This window comes from Strongylocentrotus purpuratus, unplaced genomic scaffold, assembly GCF_000002235.5.
Source record: "Strongylocentrotus purpuratus isolate Spur 01 unplaced genomic scaffold, Spur_5.0 spur5_contig_838, whole genome shotgun sequence".
Classification (NCBI taxonomy): domain Eukaryota; kingdom Metazoa; phylum Echinodermata; class Echinoidea; order Camarodonta; family Strongylocentrotidae; genus Strongylocentrotus; species Strongylocentrotus purpuratus.
In genome coordinates, this window is record NW_022145544.1 from 154,422 (window position 1) to 171,119 (window position 16,698).

At 39.5% G+C, this 16,698-nt stretch overlaps 1 protein-coding gene across 1 annotated transcript; it reads left to right on the top strand.

The window, feature by feature from the left end:
* Positions 1-2,089: 2,089 nt before the first annotated feature.
* Positions 2,090-15,821, top strand: LOC115924479. The gene is made up of 7 exons (XM_030986654.1): positions 2,090-2,588; positions 6,840-6,963; positions 10,430-10,603; positions 11,978-12,107; positions 12,720-12,801; positions 13,718-13,978; positions 14,877-15,821. Exons 1-7 carry the CDS (start codon positions 2,175-2,177, stop codon positions 15,558-15,560), a joined length of 1,869 nt encoding a protein of 622 aa, XP_030842514.1. The 5' UTR covers positions 2,090-2,174; the 3' UTR covers positions 15,561-15,821.
* The last annotated feature ends 877 nt before the right edge of the window (positions 15,822-16,698 follow it).

Consider the following 16,698-nt stretch of genomic DNA (forward strand, 5'->3'; position numbering starts at 1 on the left):
TTATGGTGTACGTAAAGGACAAATCCCCATGGACGTTAATGGAAATACTGGCTTCTGTTTTGCAATGTACATGTACGTTAGCGTTATGTTCGCACTGATTGGTATTCGTGTAGGGTCACGTGGTACACATTATATCATAATTATGACAAATTTGATAATGCCATTACGTGCACATAGAGGGCTAAAACAACACAAGTATGCTCGGTGAAGGTAACACTTCGAGATTTTGGCGCATTAGGTCCCCGTCTTCTAATCGCAACCGTACTTGCGATTTATATCAATCGCGACTATGTGCATAAGAGATAGGAGACTGTAAACTTGCGATTGATTCGGATCAACTGTAACTCTTTAAAACACAGGGCTCATATAACAAAAAACCCACTTTATCACTCTAAATATTTTTTTTTGATAAATCTAGTGACAACGTTTAAATTTTAAATTGGCTTTATGATGAAGACATTTCTTTTTTATTTAAAAAATATTCATAAGCAAAGATTAAACCACTTTTGTTTAAAAAAAAATAGTCCCAAGTGATTGGAATAAAGAAATGTGAGAGAAAATGTGAAAAGCAAGACATGAAAGATGGTGAAAAGAACAAAGAATGAAGAGGACAAACACACGAAGGTATATTTGAAGAAAACAATCAGATGGGGGAGAAACTGAGAGTGACATAGAAAAAGGAAAGAAAGAGAGGATAAAGAGAAAGAGAAAGACAGAGAGAGAGAGAGAAAGAAAGAGAGAGAGAGAGAGTGGGAGAGAAGTAGAACGCTTAGATTATGAACATCAAGGGACCATTAAAACATATTTTATGGATCGATTTTTAAAAGCAGCTTAGGAGAAACCGAAGTCTCGTTTAGCGGGACATACCCATCAGATAATGCATTAGTGTGGCCTAAAAAGAAAACGGTGCATCTTCAATTTCAGCACGAGCAAGCCATGCGAATACTGCTATGTGAGAAATGGGGCAAGAATTATATATAGTGGTTCTTTTATGACTTTAACATATTTCAGTATTAAAGAGAAGAGAATTGTGTTTTCATATGACATTAACATATTGCAGCAAATGCAATGTCATAATACGTCATTGACAATGACAGGTAATTATTTAAGTATATACATTAATAATTTATGAATGAGCCCCCTGGTTGCAGAGTAAGCAGACAAATTACATTGTCACCCTTGTATTGTGATCCTAAAACTACATGTATAATATCTTGAGAAATATATCAGACGCCGATGCTTGGAACTCTCTTCAATTACAAGACATGATTTTTGTTTATATGATGGACCATTTGAATAAGTTATTGACAACTAGTAACGAAGAAAAAAGGGATTTATACATTCATCTGGATTTATCATTATATTGTAATTTCCTGTGAATTACGTAATCGACCATGACCTGACGTCAGCAATTGCCAGTCTCTATTGCCATACTTGAACTCAATGGCAAAGTACGGCACTGTCATCGTGGGGGGGGGGGGGGGGTCTCACTCGGGAAATTAATTTATTGTTTAAGTTGCCAAGCCTTATTGTGTGCCTGGTGACTCTGTACCTGCACCAATGCTGAAACTATACCATGTTTAAAACCTTGTCTTGTCAAAATATAATATGATATCAATCTCAACCTGAGTTTGATATCAATTGCAACTATATGTGCACAAAAAATCAGTCGGAACTTTGTGATTGATTGGAGGACGTCCGATCGATTAGGTTCCATTACAACTCTTGAAGCCGGGAGTATAATGTGTAACCAGTGTATATTGCAATGTCAATATCATTACCGATGTCTGGATCATTCGTGCATCTGTACACCATTTCCCTACCCTTGCTAATGCCGTCGTTTCTTTCCACACTCAGTCTTTTGTCTAAAATCAAATATATTATTTAAAACTAAAACAAACATATTATTTTGTCATGATAATTATACGTGGCCATAATCTTATAAAAATCAACAACTTGATCATTTGAGAATTTGAGAAACAGAAGACGGCTGAGAAGGTTCAAAAATCATTTTTCAGTAGAACCTCAGGAAAAAATAAGTTATCAAGTGTCTGTCTATGATAGAAAGATTTGTTTTGCTGTGGTAATTAATGAAGGGCGTTATTTGACTTCATGAATGATTTTCCGTTATAACTCTGATTACATGTATGATTGTTCTATATTAATGTTCATAAATGTTTTTCTTTCTTTCAGAATGTAGCCGTTTTCGCGACAGTGGATCGAGAACGAGCTCGTCCGATGTTATGTTTTTAGATCTACCACTCTCCCCATCATCGCCTACGCCCTCATCATCCGCCTCATCACCATCGTCATCACCATCATCATCCCCTCTACATTCAAATTCCCCATCGTCATCGTCACCGGGGACGACGACCGAATCGTCAATAAAAGGGACGGAAAGAGACTCTTTATCGATCAATGGAAGCAGCATTGATCACGAGAAAGCAGCAAAGAGCCATTTGTGCAACATTACGCATGCGCATCATCCCTCGGAAAGAACGAACCAGAAAGATGATATCGAAATGAACATCACCGTATTGCCATGGCAACTCAGCATCACAGTGGCCAACCATACATTGAGTATTAAGGTAAGGGCATCTCGATATTGCTCAAGGTAACAAAATGTTAAGTATTAATGCCGAATAATATATCAGAAGAAATAGCTGGTACGTTTACATCTATAGTCAGCTAATAAAATCAAACACCGAATTCTTTAATACTCGCTCTTGAGCAGCTTTAGGATAATTAACAAAAAATAACAACAACATCAACAATAATTGTACTAGAACTATTATGGATGTAAAGTCATGCTTGTGCATCCTTTGATTTTCTAAAGATAATATCTCTATTTCTCTCTCTCTCTCTCTCTCTCTCTCTCTCTCTCTCTCTCTCTATTGATATATAGGCCTATACTTATATATCTCCCTCTCTCCCTCTCTCTCTCTCTCTATATATATATATGATATATAGGCCTATACTTATATATCTCCCTCTCTCCCTCTCTCTCTCTCTTCCTCTCTCTCTCTGTCTCTCTCTCTTATCAAACAAAACTATGTGGACAAGGAAGACATTTTTTCATCCCAACGTTTGGCGTTGTATTAACTTGAATATATTCTCATTCCACACTGCTGCTCATCGTTTCAATCATTAACGCTGTATAACAGACCTTGTGTGCACGCACATCGTTCTGATGACGTTCTGATGGCCATCACTTAAACTCCAGCACCCAATTAACACTTTAATATTGATCTATCATTAATTGAAATGCTCTAGATTATTGATTGATGAAACATTCCCTTGCCGCTAGACTCATCAAGCGACAGGGCAGACATTACATCGGTTTATTTATAATTATAGTTGTAAAGAGGTCGCTGGAAGTAATTTATTTAATTGGCAATATGTATTTCATGATTTTATTTATAGATTTAATCATGGATCGTGAATTGAGTTTTGTTTCCCTATTTACATACCGCCGATTGTGATTTCGTTTCCTTACATCTACCTTGTTTCGTTTTACTTGGCAAACACATTCATCGTTTTCACCTGAGCTTCATTCGGATCTTCAATGTATTTGTCCCATGCGTTACCGACTATAATATCACATTGTCAAATATTTCATTAAAATCTTGGATGCGGATGGAAGAGAGAGAGAGAGAGAGAGAGAGAGAGAGAGAGAGAGAAACAGAGAGAAACAGGGAAACAGAGGGAGAGAGAGAGAGAGAGAGAGAAAGATAGAAAGATAGCTGCATTTTTCTTGAGCATTATGTTTCTTAACGAACATTTCAACAATGCTCGATTTTAATCAAACTAGTGTCAATATTACCCCCCCCCCTTCCCACCGCGTTGATTTGTCAACGTACACATCTTTTTCGTATAATGTTTACACGAGATCATGTTCTTTGTCCCCTTCTTTATCCTATTAAGGGGGCACCCCTATCCCCACCCCTCATCATAATATGTTACGTTTCGTTAATATTGGTCGCGCAGGAAACCTTTGTAGACGTCTGGGAGTCTCTGCTTAAAGTCTGCGCCTCATTAATCATCATGTGGAGTATAAACTCTTCCTCACCTCTCGTCTTCTATCTCTATCTCTCTCTTGCCCTTTGTATGTCTCTCTTTGTCTCTCATACTGCATTTCTTTCACTATTTTCACCCCTTCTCCACCTCCTCTTTCACTCTCTCCCTCCCCCTCTCTCTCTCTCTCAGGGAGATCAGAGCAAACTCTAATTTCACAAAAAAATATTTATATCTGTTTGAATAAAAGTGCCTCTACATACTTTGACTAATTGGAAAGCGCAGGTCGTCATCTCCGAGCCATTGTTTCTAAGCATTCCAGTTGATTGGAATTTAAATAAAAACACGTTTGTATATGCTCTGGCAAATCTTCTGTGACACAACCCTAAGCCTGCTAAGTTGATTGCTCTACTAGCGGGTATTACGCTGTGACAGTTTCTTGAGTCAAAATACAAGATAAAGGGAACATAAGAAGCTGAGATAGGGAAGATGATAAGTACATGAAGTAGTATTAAAAGAAGAGAGACATTTATAATTAGAGGAGAGAGAGAGAGAGAGAGAGAGAGAGAGAGAGAGAGAGAGAGAGAGAGACTGACATACCATGCAGACAGACAGAAAGAAAAAAAAGAGAAAAAAAGAAAATGTGTAAATGTGACGAAAGTGGGGACCCTAAAATAAAAACGTGTTAATGGAAGAACAACAAAAGTAACAGTAGATAAAGACATTTAATGAAGAAATTAACATGCCAGGAAAAAAAAGGATAAAAAAGAAGAAAGAACACTACTATGGAAAATATAAATATGGGAAAATGAACTCCAGAAGAACAAACACAGGAAGAAGGAGATGAGGAAATGAGATTGGGCAAAAATAGACACAAGGCAAGCGCAATATTATAACTTCAACATATACTCGCTCATGCAGTCTAACAATAGCCCGTGTACAATACCCCTTCTAACATGTGTAATAACTTGCAAGCGACAGTTAATTTCCGGGGGTAGATATGTGAGTTTGATGGGTAGATGTTTCATATTGCTTATGCTGGAGAAGAAAATGCCGGAGCTTAATGCAGCTCGGATTCGCGTTGTCATGCCTAGAGCTAATGCCAAGGAGATTCAAGTTAGAGACAATAAGTCTTCTTCAATCGATGTAAGTGAATCCGACGAATGGAGGAGGGGGGGGGGGGGGGAGGGGGGGGGGGAGAAAGACAAAAATGCAATGAGTGAATGAGGGAGGGAGGGAAGAGTGGAGAGAGATAAAGAGAGAGAGAGGGAGAGAGAGAGAGAGGGAAAGGGAAAATGGGGGGGGGGGGGGTCGATCAAGATAGAAAGAAGGTAAAAAGAAGTAAAAGGGAAAACTGGAAAAGGGAAAATAAAAGAGTGTATGATAATCTTCTAATGATAATGATCTTGATTTAAAAAAATTATTAACATAAATTTATGGTTGATATAAAAAAAAAAAAAAAAAAAGCATGTGATAATGACCAGCGCAAGATCAGAAATATAACTAACATCATAATGAACAGTGAGGCTATGAAACTTCCATCTCGTGTATTTTTACACAGGTGGGGGCGTCCCACGGGGGGGGGGGGGGGAGGGGATATGAAATGACAAGAGAGGAAGACAATCACGTATACAAAAAGACTGAAATTATCCTATCGGTAGAACAAATATGAAGATTTCAGGACGAATAGAGAAATAGGGAAACTGGAAGACTTCAAATACAAAATGCATGAGTACGAGATGGTAAACATGTCAAACATTTCGGACAATGATTGCTCTACGAAAGAGGTTTTGAAAAGTACATTCCACTTGTAAATCGTAGAAGCCGACAATGATTTTGTAACTATCTAAAACCATCAAATAAAATTAATTCAGAAAACCTCAATGTTATTTTTAATCGAAACGTTTGGAAAATTCAAATGCATAATACCATTTTGCGCGCGTCTTTGGCTTTGGGGAACGTATTTTACAGGTCTAACCACATTGTTATGCTTTCGGACACTGTTTTCAAAATAAAGATCGGCTACCGCCCCCATCCCCGCTTTCTCTCTCTCTCTCTCTCTCCGCTCTGTTTACTCAATTGACTGCATAGCTGTATTCAAAATAGTTACTTTTCACGTTAAGTTCACTTGATTAGCTCGCTGACATTTTCCCTGAGAGGAGATACTATCTTCAGCATGTCATTTTTTTTTAAAGTACTTAAAAACACTGCATTAATTGCTTTCCGTTCTTGTATCACGAAAAAAATTATGATTTAAAGAGCAAGTCAGGTGATGTTTAAATTAATTTTCTTGTATCATATGATGTTTACTGTGTATTTTACAAGACAGTCAAGAGTTAAATTAAGCATGGAAAGGTAATTAATGCCGCTTCCTCTCTCTAAACAAATGTATATATTTTTAATGTAGGCATAGGTAATTTCCTTGGTTTTTATTCCTGAACCTCCCCTCTCCCTAAGCCCACCACACCCTATTTTGAAGTTCTTCATTCCGGGTAAGTCTACTCAGCATCTAAAGGAGTAGCCATTTACAACTACCAGAGTCAGTTACACATCTACTAACCTGCATCAAACAACAAACCTTCATATTATAATCATTATAATGAATCAAATATATGGGAAAAAGATTAAGATCGGCACGATAGTTGCATCATACTCTCGTATGTTCGTTGTCGTCATCACTTTTTTCATCCTCTTTTCTTCCACATCTTCTCTTTCAAATGGCTTCCACAATCATTGCTGTACATCTTGTATTTAATATCAATCGTGATATAATTATCATTATCGATGTTTTTGTTTTGTTTTTAATCCAATGTCTCTAATCCCAGTGGACTGATACAACTGGAGCCGAAAGGTTAAAAGGATCGATCGTCCGGATAAATTACAGCTGTTGCTTCCATGATGTTCTTCTGCCGCCGTGTCTTGTTTTCAAGATCGCTGGATCAAGATATTGTAAGTATAATATTATTCAGGAAAGGGAATATTGAGTTTTGCTCGAAGAGAAGAAAAATTGAAATGATTTTGAGAGCTTCCTCGTTCGTTTTCATTCCTTTTTGTGGAAGAATATTATAGCAAAAATTGTCACTTGAAAATCGTTCCTCTTTAATTGCCCTCGTATTCAAAATTGGACTTTACTAGAAATAGTTTAGTTCTGATGGATAGTGCTCAGTTTATCAGCCTAATCATGATTTTGTTTTTTAAAAATTCTTTCATTTTCTGCTAAATATTCATGCTGTCATTCTTAATTCCATTCTTAAGCTTGTTTCACTCACTCAGCGGCGTATCCATGATATGAAGCCAACGAACGCCCCTTTCTTTGTTTGAAAGCACGCGGGGCTGCCAGATTTCACCAACCCCACCCCGTTTATTTATTTTTGAAAACGCCACTGAAAATAACGTTAATCTTAAAGGAAAATATAATAAAGGGGCAAAAAGAAATATACAATTTGTAAGCTTCTTTTAATACATTTTCGTAATCGCACAAATACTGCAATGCAAACTCGTGCCGTAAAGAGGTCCACGGCAGCCTGAACGATCCCACCTTAGCACACACGTTATTAAACCTGGATGAGCCTGGGGTGATTCTAACTTGATTTCCTCTCATTCTCCATCCAAAATGCCTGGATGAATTCCTTCGAAGTGATTAATAAATAACCCATTCACCCTTCCCTTCCTGGAGCTCGATCGGTTGCCGACAATAATAACTCAGGTACCGAGTCAAGAACCGTTCGTCAAAAATCTAATTACGGTGTCGTCAAAAGACAACAAGTCTTCCCTGGTTTGCACTCCATTTTCACATCCGCTGGCGGTATAGAAATGAGAACCTGAAATATAAATAAGACTGTAATGTATTTTCCCGTCAGGTATCAGTGACATTAGATAGAAAAAATGAAGAACATTATCTGGCATGTCTCTAAAGGTAGGGAGGCGGAGAAGATGATTCGTACTTCATTTTGATTGTGAAAACAAACTGACTTCCTCGCGCAAGCTCATTAACTGCAAAATCTCTGATAAACAACCCCTATCGTGATGCCTTAATGGGTTATTTGGTTTGAGTGATCCTTACTGAAGATTGCTTTTGTATTAATAATATATTTTAAGTATAGTAATACCCCAATTAAATATTCAAGATCAGATTGGGCTGCCCAAATGTACATTTTTGGGGAATTATTTCGTTCTTGACATTGAATAGTTGGCTATAAAATAACAACTCGAGCATCCAACCCCCCCCCCCCCCCCCGCGCCCCCTAAAAATCAAGGACAAAACTGTACAACGAAAAACAATTCAAGGAACGTTATCCATGGATCAGATCTTGCAATAGTTGAAATATGAATAGGACTGCAATGTGTTTTCCCGTCTGGTATCAGCGACATTAAATAGAAAAATGAACATTATCTGGCATATCTCTAACGGTAGGGAGAAGACGCTTGGGATGATTGAAGATGACTTTTGAGATTCAGAGGGTCGTCTTTCCCCCTAAAACTGTATAGGTTATCACTCTTGTTCTGAGCAGATATTATGTGGAAACGGATGTTTCTACCATGTCAACTGAACTGTATATTATCACAATTGTACAAGAATGGCAAAATATGATTGGAGCATTCATTTTCACTGTAAGATATTGGATCTTTTATTTCAATGATCGCATACTATTTTGGCATATGGAAGCAATATGTATAATACACAATCACGATCTATACATAACGTCATATAGATTGAGATCGCTTGCTTGGCAACGTCCAATACGACTGGGTTTACTTTACCAAATAACAAGCATTATATATCATACCATTCAATATCAAGACGCCTGCAGCTGTTTTTTTATATTGCTTTCATTCATCTCTGCAATAACGTCTTCCCTTCCTGAATTTTCTCCCTCTTTTCCTGTCTCTCCTACTTTGCTCGCTTCTTCTTTTACCTCTTGTTTTTTTACCTCTCGTTCTCTTGACCCCAATATCCTGCCACCATCCGCCACTATTTTATTTTCTCATTTCGATTCCCATCTCCTTCTCACGTTCTTTCTCTCCATTCTTCTTTATACTCTTTCCATAGCTTGATAAAATATGTCTACTTGGCTCTATCGCAGCATTAAAGTGTCATAAAGAAAGAGAGCTAGGGAGAAGGTGAGAAAGAGAAGGAAAGATAGAGAGAAAGAGAGAGAGGGAGACAGGGAGAGAGACAGGGAGAGAGAGAGAGAGAGAGAGAGAGAGAGAGGAGAGAGAGAGAGAGAGAGAGAGAGAGAGAGAGGGGGGGGGAGACAGGGGGGGGGGAGAGAGAAAAAACCCTTTGTAAAAGACATAATGACTGTCCATGGTCAACAACGGTGGGAATTGAAAGAAGAGAAGGAGATAGGGAGTCAGAGGGGGGGGGGGGGGGGAGGGGAGGGACAGAAATAAGCTAGAGAGATACAAGAATGAAGGGAAAAGAACATTATTTAATTTTGTTTTGATCAGAATAGAGATGTAAAATGTCACTCCTTCCTTCCTTTCTTCATTCATAACGGAAGTAAACGTGAGAAGAATTTGAAAACGAAAGAAACCGATCGATTCCGATGTACCACATATTGAAAGGTGAACATTGGTTGTCTGCACTTTGAATCTGACCTCTTTATAAGTACAAGAAACAGGTTCACAGTAATGATGTTCTGGTGTGAAGGAATACAATTTTATTGGAAACGTAAGTGGGAAATGTCTGCATGTTAAGAATGAGAGCCTAGGGAGGAAGGATGTGCAATTGGCAAATGTGCTTTTTATTAGAGACGATGGATGTGTGCTTTGCTGAAAGCCCCTGAGAAGCTGTGATACAGTGTGATCATGATGCGGGTCTACCATCACTTTGCTTGTGGATCGGAAAAATGTGAAATGTTGAGGGGAAAATGGCCATCGTTAAAGATCAGATCAATGTGTGTTAAAATAGATCAACGTGTCGGTAACATTGAAAGATCATGCCTCGAAATAATAGAAAAGTTGTTGGAAGTTTGAATAAAAAGAAACTTGGCAACGAATTGCAGGAAATCGTTCGAGATGGTATTGGAATGTAAAGCACATTGGTGCGACAACATTGACAACGGGTATGACGACAATTTTAATAGTGGGTATGACGGAAGTCGGTTGCGGTGATATCAGGCCAAGACAGCACAATAACAAGATGGAAACAATATGGAAATGATCTGGCAGAGTTATCTTACATGTCTTATAAAATGGTTCAAAATGAATGGGTGCTAGAATGTCGTTGAATATGGTCGTATAATGACAGATTGTCAGAAAAAAAGGGGAGAAGAAGAAGAAGACGAAGGAGGAGAAGAAGACGAAGGAGGAGAAGAAGGAGGAGGAGAGGAGGAGAAGGAGGAGGCAATCTGCTCATTGGTAAATTTCGTCATATCCTCGTAACGTTCTTGGTAACTTTTTTTCTCTTCAGATTCTGTAGCAACCGATGTTCTCAGGCAATCAAAATCAACGCCATCTACGGCAGGGAATAGGTTAGGAGTGATCAGCGGTTCTGGCGATAGTATGACGTCAATTTTCAATACCTCGGCGACGCCAGGAGCACCCATCGAGTTTGTGACGAGTAATATTACGAATGCAACGACGGGTGAGTATGCTTATTTCTTCTGCGGGGTGATAAAGAAATAGGACAAGATAGGCGGGTGTAAGGAAAGGAATTACTCAGGGGTGGATCCATAATTGTCAGAAAGGACGGGGGGGGGGGGGGCGGTTGAGTCTTCCCGGGAATATGATTTCCGCATACTATTTTTCCGAGAGAATCCCGCAAGACGTCCTAAGATCGGGAGTGTTTTTACCCATTAGGCTAAAAGGCGCTTGTTTTTCACTCTTTTGCCTCCTCTTGAATACGCCTTTGATAAAGAAAATATCCTAATACAGAAGACGAGATATGAAAATATCAAAGCGCTGATGCAGAAGGCATTGTTTATGGTGCAACAACAGCGATGGAGAAAGAGACTTGGATAATAAGCATAGATAATAAGACGATTTAAACATGACAAGATTAAAAACGTGACGCATCTTTATGACATGAACTATGACGGACCAAAGCTGGTGGCACTTTACTGCTGTAAAATGAATATGACATGCCCCCCCCCCATGTTCCACTTCCTTCTCCGCTGTCCCGCATTCAGAAAATAGTAATAATAATAATACAATGAAATGATGCCCATCGGCACAACGACCAGATAATGACTCAACCTTGAACTAAAGAGACGGAGGCAGAGACAACTGAATTTAAGGTGTATAGATAATAGTAAACACCCAAGTATCAAGAGAGATATATTTAGAACTTAATCGTTTTTTTCACAGAGTTGATTAGACGTGTTTTATTACAAATAAGACAGAGATGGAAATATAATGGTTGTAGTACATAATGATTCAACATCTGTTCAACCTTTCTTTATGTGAAGTATTTATCATTCACTGGCCTTCTTGACGTCAAGGAATATAATTACAAATAATTACACATTTGTTTCATATGATCAAACGAGAAGAATCAGACAGTGAGAATGCAATGGCGTCACTAACAATATTAAATGGGATGGGGGGGGGGGGGGGGCTTATGAATTTGCCGAAAGTACTAACAACCAACAAAGAGTTCGAGGGGGGAACAGTACAATTGGTCCATCGTACTATTAGCTCAATTGACTTGGAAATTAAGAAATGTGCTGACAGTTTGACATTGTTTTGCAAAACAAAATATTTCAATATGACTGTCACTCTCCCATCCATTCTCTATCGACGCCCCCTGAGAGTAGCCTTACTATCGACAGTTGATGGGGCACATTATGATCCGAAAAAATACGACCCCCCCTTACCAATTGCTTGGAGGCCCGCCCAGACACCCCAACCCCTGCCCCCAAGCTAAGGTCACCTAGATATGCCACTGCCCATGATATGACAAGTCGAATATTGCTTGTCTTGCTCTGTGTTTCTAATAATTGATTTCTTCACTGCACAGCGGACGGAATGACGGCATATGAAGAACGTCTGGAGGTGATCGTGACGGGGCTTTGTGTCGGTGTCGCCATCCTTTTCGCATTCTGGTTGGTTTGTTTTCTGGTAGAGAAACGATCTCAATCAAAATATATGTAAGTGCTATCTATCCTATTTTTTCTCTCTTCCGTTGATTCTCTACTTCCTCCGACCCCCTCTATGATTCTCTCTCTTCTCTCTCTCTCTCGTTCCTATTCCCTTTCTCCCAATCAATTCATAATGATCATGGTAACCACCATCCACTAGATGGTTAGTAAAAACAAATAAAAATGTTTCTCTCTCTCTCCCTCCCTCTCTCTCTCTCTCTTTTCTCTCTGACTCTCTCTCTCTCACCACACTTTATCATCCCTCTCTCACATTCCTCCATTTACCCTTCCCCTTAGTCACAACTATCACAGAGATTAACAAATTTCAAAAACATTGTAATGTAATGATAAAACATTGATAAAAAAAAAACAGATATTAAACGATGCCAGACTTCTCCAAGACGTCTCCGAGAATGTGCTCGATCAGAGGTTTGTGAATTCAGAAGCAGGTCTTATTATTTGGCTCGCTCAAAAACAGTATTTAGAAAATAATCACAAACGAAGCTGATATATTGACGTTTATACAACTGTATTTTAAATGGACGGTAGTATTCATTTACGAAGATCATGTGCATAAAAAATACGTCATAATTGTCTTGTATTGATTTCAATGATCTGCAGGAAACGAGGATCAGATAAACAGAATGTTTCCCAGACGAGACAGTATCCACATGAAGTAGCAACCGTCAGAAAAACACTCATGGTAAGATGACCCCCCCCCCCCAAAAAAAAAAAAAAAAACGATTCTCCATTAGATATAACAGTAATTCAGAGTCCGACGAAGTATCCGACAAGGCTACAACCCAAGTCACATTGACGCCACCTACCCCAGACCGATCAAACTACATTACTTCGAATAGCGCATCGGTCGTTTTGAAGTTGGTTTCACGATGTGACTGCGGCACCTCTTGCCATCTTGGAAGAATGACTTCATAAAGTCAACAAACGAACGTGGCCCATTTTTTCATTCTACTTTCGCATGATTAGTTAAGATTGTAGCCGAATTAATGCACCATTAGTCGTGTCAGCTATACTATTGTAAGCCAGTCAGATTTGATTATTCAATAGAAAACCCTCTTTCCCCAATATCCATATGACTACACAACCTGCGATAACGAGACTCTTTGTTTTAGTTTTTTCCGGATTGCTCTACTTCCAATTCATTAAAGAAACAGCGTTAATTTAAGGGATCTTAAAGTAAAATCGTCTCTAGATAGGCCCCTCCCTCACTGTGAAAAATTTGGGAAATTTTATTTCAACACTTTGCCCAACGTTGTGCCATAGTCAACCTAACCATCTATTGGGCAATATTTTACCCAGTGGTATTGGTAAACGTAAGTACCCGACTTCACGCGTGCATAATTGTTTCGTATTTTGACCAAAATTTGGGCGAAGATATGACCCTTCAACTGCCCAACTACGGTAGCCCACTTGTTGGGAAAATCTTGACCAGCTGTTGGGCAAAATACTAAAAAAATTATGTAAATATTGCCCCATTGATGGTTGGGTTGACTATGGCACAATGTTGGGCAAAGTGTTGAAATAATATTGCCCAAATTTTTCAGTGCTCTAACAACGCTTCCTTGCATGCTCACTATGTTTATCCCTGCCATTTGCAGGAGATCTACGACATGCCAATGATACGGGTAGCGAATTCAGACGAGGAGGGGTCAGAGAGCGGGTCGGGTCAGTCGACGGGTTCCCGCGGTCGGAGTCGACTGGAAAGTGAAGGCGACGAACAGAACAGCTCGACCAATATTTCGTCATCCGACCAGCCGACCGGTGCCGATTCGTCTTCGTCAGAGGATACGCTCCGTAAGAAGGAGACGAAGAAGAAAACGACGTTCGCTGATCCGAAGGTACACCTGGATATTCCGAAGGTATAGTGTAGGTGCGACTTATCCTTCCGCAACAAGAGCGTTGCTGATAATTCCTTACACTTTCCGAATTCCTAACCTGAACTCAACCGTAACCCAATAACAGTCGCCTCAACCTATCCTAAAACCCGGTAGAAACCCTTACCCGACCCTGTGATATTTGAGCAAATAAAGCTCGGAGCAAATGTGGCTGAACAAAATTGAAATGTTGCATATAAGCAATTGACGGGCCACTACACGGACATGTCCCCGTTTGGTAAAATGTTGTGATTGATCCGAATCGTGTGCAACTGAACTTGAGATGGATATCAATCGCAATTCTAGTAAGTTTGCGATTGATCGGAATATCAGTCGCAACACTACAGAAAAGGAAAATTGGTCTGCCCAGAGATGCAATAAAGGTATTTCGACGTTTACGCCAAATGACATGATGACCAAACCTATTTCGTTTTACCCAAACATTTTACCAGCAATGCGTTATCATCACAAAATTATTCCTAACCACTGTTTTCACTCCGATCCAGAGTTGTCTGCTTTGTAGTTTCAGTCAGAACGTTGACTGGGACTGGGACTCATGGAATCCGATTATCACTTCTACATCATGATATAGTAGGGATTTAAAATAATGACTGGTGTTCAGTCAAATATGTGGATAAAAGTAAATTATAGGCATATCATGTTGGAAGGCTAAATAATTAAGAGGGGAAACCTGCGAAGTTAAAGAAGGGAGAGACTACGGTACTTTGAGAACTCCGTCTCTTGTGTCATTCATGGCGATATCATATCAAATCTAATAGAGATTGTGATTCTTGTATTTTTAATAGACGGTACCTAATTAATAGGCCCGAAAATCATCGATGTTCTATTTCTTAATCATCGTTTTCCTTCAATTCCCTCGCAGGAAGGCACCCCTGAGAAGTTTGGTACGTGGCGCCCTGTAGCCAAGGCAGGATTGGGGTCACCAGGTGAGGTGCGCTCCAACCGCTTCATAGCCACCTCACCAACAGCTCAGCCCAAACGAGCACTACTAGCTGGCGGTAGGTCTCCGTCGATCCTCAAGAAACCCAGCAATTTCAACGCCAACAAATCGCCACCGAGTATACTACGGTTCTCCCGAGGTCGCAAGATACGCGAAGACCCGACGACGATAGAAATGAACTCCATGGGCGATCACCTCAACCACGGCTATTCGTCGCCCAAGAAACATTCGAAACTGGTCTCTGCTCTCAAGAGCTCCGACTCGAGAAAGCATAAACGAACTCGGTTCAAGATGGACGAGCCAGAAGACATCGGCAACTGCGCAGGCGCAGGAGCTGAAACGTCGGTACCCGTGGGGAACAAAGCTCTGCCAAAGCAGTTGGTCACGTGCGAAGTGCACTTTGAAACCCCCACTGCCCCAATCCTAAACGGAGAACTCGAAGCCGAGGATGAGCTGGACGACGATGATGAGGATGAAGAAGTGACAGAAAGGACTCCACTCAAGAAAAATGTGAATTTTGTGGTGGTGGAGAAAGGTCTCGCAAGTAAATGCAAGTTTAATCTGAGCTGGGAGGATACAGACGGATTACCATGTACTGACGTATGACGTTAGTTTGGCTGGAGTTTGGTTCAATAACGCGCAGATGATTCTTCACGCCAAACCTGGTCTCGATGCCAAAAACTTTGTGTTTTTATCGCAATCCTGCTATCACTTATCATTCTATACTACGATAATACGAATAGAGAAATCTTATTCTTAATTGAATCAATTAAGGTCTGCACAGTGTGAACTAATTTTTATCACGCAAAGAGCTTGCAAAGCAAAGCAATGTATCGACATTAATTAAAGTGCTTGTCGAGAAGTGGAGAACACTCCCACGCCCAAGTTGTTTGAATATAATTTTGAGCATTTTTTTGTACATTCTGAATTCTGATAAAGTTTGACAAGTTGAATTAAAAATGAGTTTACTGCTTTTTAATATAATGGTCGCACCACAGGCCCCTTTTACACTTTATCTAGAACAAAGAACACTTGACTGTTTTAATCCATCACTTAGAAGAAAAGTTGCATCATCTAAAGAATATATGTGAATTTTCGTTGCGTTCGCGATGTGATGGGTGCTAAATCGCTGGTGCCTAACGTTTCATATCGACATTTTTCATACATACAGCAGATTCATCTTAATATGAAATAGATAATTCAAAGATATTATATAGCTTTACTTTTTTCCTTTTGCAATCAGTGCTTAGGGGGAGATGTTCTGGGGAGTGTTTCACAAAGACTTTCACAAAGATCGACTTAGGTTGGACTTGAACTATGGCAGGCCGATCATGCCACTGGTTGCTCTCACCATTCCTGGCATTGGTCTCGGAAGGGACGTACAAATCGTGGTCACAGATCTCCATTTTTTGATAGTTCATTATTGAAGGGAAAAAAATTATCTTAAGATCATAATTTTAAAGGTTTTGTCCTTCTATTTGCATCTGGTTCAAGGCTTTATAAGGGCATAAATCACATACCGTAGTATAAGTCCAAGTATTAAATGTAACACAAGTTTACAATGTTTTTTGTTTTTTTACTTCTTCAACAATTAACTATGAAAAAAGTGTAAATTCTGTAGATTTGTGAAGTTCCTTGACAGACCTATGGCGAGAGCAACCAGTTGCATGAATGGCCTGCCATAGTTCAAGTCCAACCTAAGTCGCATCTTAATCTTTTAAAAAAAAAACACCCTTCTGGATGC

Coding starts and splice junctions, on each gene's coding strand:
- LOC115924479 (XM_030986654.1), top strand. CDS start 2,175: ATGTTTTTCTTTCTTTCAGAATGTAGCCGTTTTCGCGACAGTGGATCG. Junction 10,604..11,977: donor TATTACGAATGCAACGACGG/GTGAGTATGCTT, acceptor TTCACTGCACAG/CGGACGGAATGACGGCATAT. Junction 12,802..13,717: donor CCGTCAGAAAAACACTCATG/GTAAGATGACCC, acceptor TGCCATTTGCAG/GAGATCTACGACATGCCAAT.